General features: G+C 45.0%; 1 protein-coding gene across 1 annotated transcript in view; it reads right to left on the bottom strand.

Annotated features, from left to right (window-relative positions):
* Positions 1-2420: 2420 nt before the first annotated feature.
* Positions 2421-5690, bottom strand: part of LOC107569086 (receptor-type tyrosine-protein phosphatase S-like) — a 93144-nt gene continuing 89874 nt past the window's right edge. The window contains exons 33-37 of the mRNA XM_016255082.1: positions 5468-5605; positions 5260-5385; positions 4940-5094; positions 4557-4692; positions 2421-4331 (exon numbers count right to left, since the gene is read on the bottom strand). Of these exons, the coding sequence (XP_016110568.1) occupies positions 4263-4331; positions 4557-4692; positions 4940-5094; positions 5260-5385; positions 5468-5605 (624 nt within the window). The 3' untranslated portion in view covers positions 2421-4262. The remainder of the gene's footprint in view (positions 4332-4556; positions 4693-4939; positions 5095-5259; positions 5386-5467; positions 5606-5690) is intronic.

Genomic DNA, 5690 nt, shown 5'->3' with positions numbered 1-5690 from the left:
CACACACACAAGCACAAACTCTCTCTCACACACACACACAAGCACAAACTCTCGCTCACACACACACACACGCACAAACTCTCTCACACACACAAGCACAAACTCTCTCTCTCTCTCTCACACACAAGCACACACACACAGTACACACACACACACACACAAACTCTCTCTCTCTCTCACACACAGTACACACAAGTACAAACTCTCTCTCTCTCACACAAACACACACACACACACAAGCACACAGTACACACAAGCACAAACTCTCTCACACACACACACAAACACGTACAGTACACACACACACACACACACACACACAAGCACAAACTCTCTCACAAACACACACAAACACGTACAGCACACACACACACACAAGTACAAACTCTCTCTCTCTCTCTCTCACACACACACACACACACACACAAAACTATATTTATTGCAGATGTTTATAAGATTGTAAGTTTCTAAATCAGCCTCTAGCTATTTTGTGAATATATTTTCACAAAAGTGAGAATCAGAAACCGGTCGATTCCACTGAAGAATAAAATAATCACAGATGATTAATATGAAATATGAAATAACAGACGACACACACGGCCTCCACGTCAGTATATCCAGTCGTTCAGTTTTAATACAAAGTCGACATATCTACATACATGATCTGAAATCAATAAGCAGAGAAAGTGAAACACTACTGTAGGTCAGCACACGGCCCACGTTCACTCGTCACACAGTCGTCTGATCAGATGTTGCTTTTGGTTCGTTTGTGTGCTTTCATCTCCAAAGGAACATTTCATGTTGAGAATAATTGATTGAGACGAGCAGCAGAATCTTGTCTCAGTGTGCTTTCATTCATGAAGAGAGAAAAACTGCAGATCAGCGTCTGCTTTCTTAGGATGAGCTGGTACTACGGTACAGTGATGCCACAGTTAATCAGCTGATGTTTGGTCATTATTGAGCTCATCAGCATCAGCTAACAACCACATACTGTGGCAGTTTTCGTTGGGTTTACCGCGGTGCATCACTGTACGGTACGGTACTGCACACTGTAGACCTGTGACGCTGATCTGAGGCTGATATCGTCTCTCTGGGCTCTTGAAATCTGCGTGTGCTTTAACTCGTTTAGTTTGACTGATAATGCTGATGAGAAACGTGTGTAATGTCTAAGAACACGTGCGTTTTGTTTGTGAAGGAGCGATACTTCACGACCGATTCGGTGAGGTTTGGGCTCCGGAGGGCCGCGGGCCGTCAGCTTCCTCTAGAACAATCAGTGCACAGTAAATATCAAGCACAAACTCTCTCTCACACACACACACAAGCACAGACACACACAACAGACACACACACACACACACGACACACACACACACACACACACACACACACAAGCACAAACTCTCTCTCACACACACACACAAGCACAGACACACACAACAGACACACACACACACACACGACACACACACACACACACACACACACACACAAGCACAAACTCTCTCTCACACACACACACAAGCACAGACACACACAACAGACACACACACACACACACGACACACACACACACACACACACACACACACAAGCACAAACTCTCTCTCACACACACACACAAGCACAAACTCTCGCTCACACACACACACACGCACAAACTCTCTCACACACACAAGCACAAACTCTCTCTCTCTCTCTCACACACAAGCACACACACACAGTACACACACACACACACACACAAACTCTCTCTCTCTCTCACACACAGTACACACAAGTACAAACTCTCTCTCTCTCACACAAACACACACACACACACAAGCACACAGTACACACAAGCACAAACTCTCTCACACACACACACAAACACGTACAGTACACACACACACACACACACACACACAAGCACAAACTCTCTCACACACACACACAAACACGTACAGCACACACACACACACAAGTACAAACTCTCTCTCTCTCTCTCTCACACACACACACACACACACACAAAACTATATTTATTGCAGATGTTTATAAGATTGTAAGTTTCTAAATCAGCCTCTAGCTATTTTGTGAATATATTTTCACAAAAGTGAGAATCAGAAACCGGTCGATTCCACTGAAGAATAAAATAATCACAGATGATTAATATGAAATATGAAATAAAAGAAGACACGCACACACACACACACAAGTACAAACTCTCTCTCTCTCTCTCTCACACACACACACACACACACACAAAACTATATTTATTGCAGATGTTTATAAGATTGTAAGTTTCTAAATCAGCCTCTAGCTATTTTGTGAATATATTTTCACAAAAGTGAGAATCAGAAACCGGTCGATTCCACTGAAGAATAAAATAATCACAGATGATTAATATGAAATATGAAATAACAGACGACACACACGGCCTCCACGTCAGTATATCCAGTCGTTCAGTTTTAATACAAAGTCGACATATCTACATACATGATCTGAAATCAATAAGCAGAGAAAGTGAAACACTACTGTAGGTCAGCACACGGCCCACGTTCACTCGTCACACAGTCGTCTGATCAGATGTTGCTTTTGGTTCGTTTGTGTGCTTTCATCTCCAAAGGAACATTTCATGTTGAGAATAATTGATTGAGACGAGCAGCAGAATCTTGTCTCAGTGTGCTTTCATTCATGAAGAGAGAAAAACTGCAGATCAGCGTCTGCTTTCTTAGGATGAGCTGGTACTACGGTACAGTGATGCCACAGTTAATCAGCTGATGTTTGGTCATTATTGAGCTCATCAGCATCAGCTAACAACCACATACTGTGGCAGTTTTCGTTGGGTTTACCGCGGTGCATCACTGTACGGTACGGTACTGCACACTGTAGACCTGTGACGCTGATCTGAGGCTGATATCGTCTCTCTGGGCTCTTGAAATCTGCGTGTGCTTTAACTCGTTTAGTTTGACTGATAATGCTGATGAGAAACGTGTGTAATGTCTAAGAACACGTGCGTTTTGTTTGTGAAGGAGCGATACTTCACGACCGATTCGGTGAGGTTTGGGCTCCAGAGGGCCGCGGGCCGTCAGCTTCCTCTAGAACAATCAGTGCACAGTAAATATCAAAATATCTGAGAGGGATACGAAGCACAACACTGTACATCTGAGCCATGTACAGTCACATTAGCTGGCCAACTACACCACAGCTCACCAATTATACTGCCATAAAAATCATATAAATAAATAGATCCTTAAAAAATTCAAGCATAGTATAAACAAAGCGAAATAAAAAAATCAGGTTGATTAAATATTTGACAACAACGATAAGGCTCACTTCACGTCTCAGGTGGAGATCTCGCTTCCGGCGCTACTCCTAAACATCACGCCTGCGCTAAACTAAACATGATCGAGGGAGAATGCAACCATCTCAGAAGATCTTTCTAGCGTTTGACGCGTGGCTGGAAATACTGGGGAATGAATCTCGCGATTCCTGTAGCATCAACGTGCATCGGCCCAATCATTTATCTATAAACCCAAAAAATCGTTCCGTCGTCCCACCATAAAGACACAGCGGAGTACATTATGCCACAGCAGAAAGCAAAAGAACATGATACAGATACGAGATTCAAGCCTCGAAAACACCCTCGGCCTCCAAACACGGTGTAAGCAGCATATAGTCATGTAGAGACACACCGAATACAGTATTCACAGAGTTCAGTCCGTCTCGTGCACAGCGTCCGAGGATCAGAGATTATATCACGTGTGCTAATGTACGGCGTTGGCTGCGGTCGCTCCGTTAGGCACAGAAGGTAGATCTGCTTCCGTTCTGCGGCGCCGACGCGTTTGTTTGGGATGGCAACGATGACTCTAGCAGGCACAGACGGGCTCGCGCTCATTCACGTCTGACGTTGGCAAATACAGTTCGAAGAAACTCCCACTGAGGGGTGCAGCAATTATCCAGGCTTTTGATTTCATAGTTTCTTTTTTTCCTCGTTGTTTTGCTTTAAATAGATTTTGTACATGTAATATTTTCCTGTTGTTATGAAGATCTTCATCCACAGTTTAATATTTCTAAAAAGCCGACCACAACATTAATATCAATATTTGAACACTGAGGTAAATGTTTGCGTTGTGACGCAGAGCGTCTCCTGGAGCTCCTGAGAGAACGTCTGCTCTGCGTCGCAGTCTGTGTGTGTTTCACGTGTCGTCGTCGTCGTCGGTCCTCTGCGGGTGTTTGTGGGGTTGTTGAGGGGGAAGGTGTTGGACAGGTTGGTGTTCTTCTTATGTTGCATAGTGATCAAAACTTCCGAGGTACTCCAGAGCGGCCTGATAGCTGAACTGATACTCGTCCTGAGAACAGACAGACAGACGGGAGGATGTGATCACTTAATAAAATAAATAATAACTTTTTCCATAACAGTATAAATCATAGCAAATCTTGTGGTGGTCCTGTGTCTGGTACTTTGGGTCTGAGGTGGGAAAATATGATTTACAGAAATCTCCCAGCATGAGATCCTCCAAAGACTCAGAGGTCAGTGATAACAGCGTTTGTCGGTCATGTGATGCGTGTTTTACCTCAGTCTGCACCATCGCCGGCCGTTGTGTGCGCAGCATTTTGACGGTCTGGAAGATGTCCACAGCGCCCTCGTAACGCATCCGCTCCAGGACGATACTGAGGGTGATGAAGACACCCGTACGCCCGACGCCCGCACTGAGAGAGAGACAAGAATGAAACAAGAACGAGACATGAATGAGACATGGATGACACAAGAATTAAATGAATGAGACATGGATGAGACATAGATGAGACAAGAATGAAACAAGAATGAGACAAGAATGAACGAGAAAAGGATAAGACAAGAATGAGAAATAAATGAGACATGAATAAGTCTGAGATTACATTGAGATCTGCTCCTCGCACACATCTCTAAACACTGAGTGTGAGGATCGTAACGCACCTGCAGTGGACTGCGATTGGTCCGTCCTGACCGAACTGCTCCTTGGTTTTATGCACCTGTCCAATGAAATCAATGAAACCCTCGCCTGACTTTGGAACTCCTTGTTCTGGCCAATCGGTGAACTGGAACTGTCTGACGGTTCTGGACTGTCCGTCCTGTGGAGAGAAAGACAATGAGTCAGAACATCTCCAGAAGTGAGAAACACCTGAGCCTGTAGAAACAGATCTGCCGGGACATTTGTGTCTCTGGTGTTTCTTCATGAAAGACTTCAAAATGAAGACTGACAGCTGTACCAGATCATACCGCGGTAAATGACTCACCCTGGCGTCGGTGACTTTGAACTCTCTCAGGATGTACTGTGGCATGTTGTATTCTGCCATGGGATCCACTACAAAGTACTGATAGCGTGCCGAGCGCTCGGCTGGCCAGTACTGGTGACACTTCTCCTGTGAGCACACAAACACACGGATGTTACCACTGCTTCAGTCAGATCCAGATGGAGCGTGTTTTCCTCCAGCCGTCACTCACCCGTCCCATCTCACGCAGTTTGGTCAGCATCACCACGATGGTGGAGTTGTGTTCCCACAGCGTGCGCCAGAAGTCCTCAGTGGTCTCCGCTAGCGGCCCCTGCGTCGCAATATACGCCCTCTGCTGCCTGGACACACATCATGAGATCGACACGTGACCACCAATGCTACTATCCACCGTGTTGGGGAAAGCTACTTTTAAAAGTAATGCATTACAATATTGC

The sequence above is a fragment of the Sinocyclocheilus grahami genome, unplaced genomic scaffold (genome assembly GCF_001515645.1).
Source record: "Sinocyclocheilus grahami isolate Dianchi unplaced genomic scaffold, SAMN03320097.WGS_v1.1 scaffold1310.1, whole genome shotgun sequence".
NCBI classification, from domain to species: domain Eukaryota; kingdom Metazoa; phylum Chordata; class Actinopteri; order Cypriniformes; family Cyprinidae; genus Sinocyclocheilus; species Sinocyclocheilus grahami.
The sequence above is the reverse complement of the archived record's forward strand: the minus strand, read 5'-3'. Positions and strand labels throughout refer to the sequence as shown.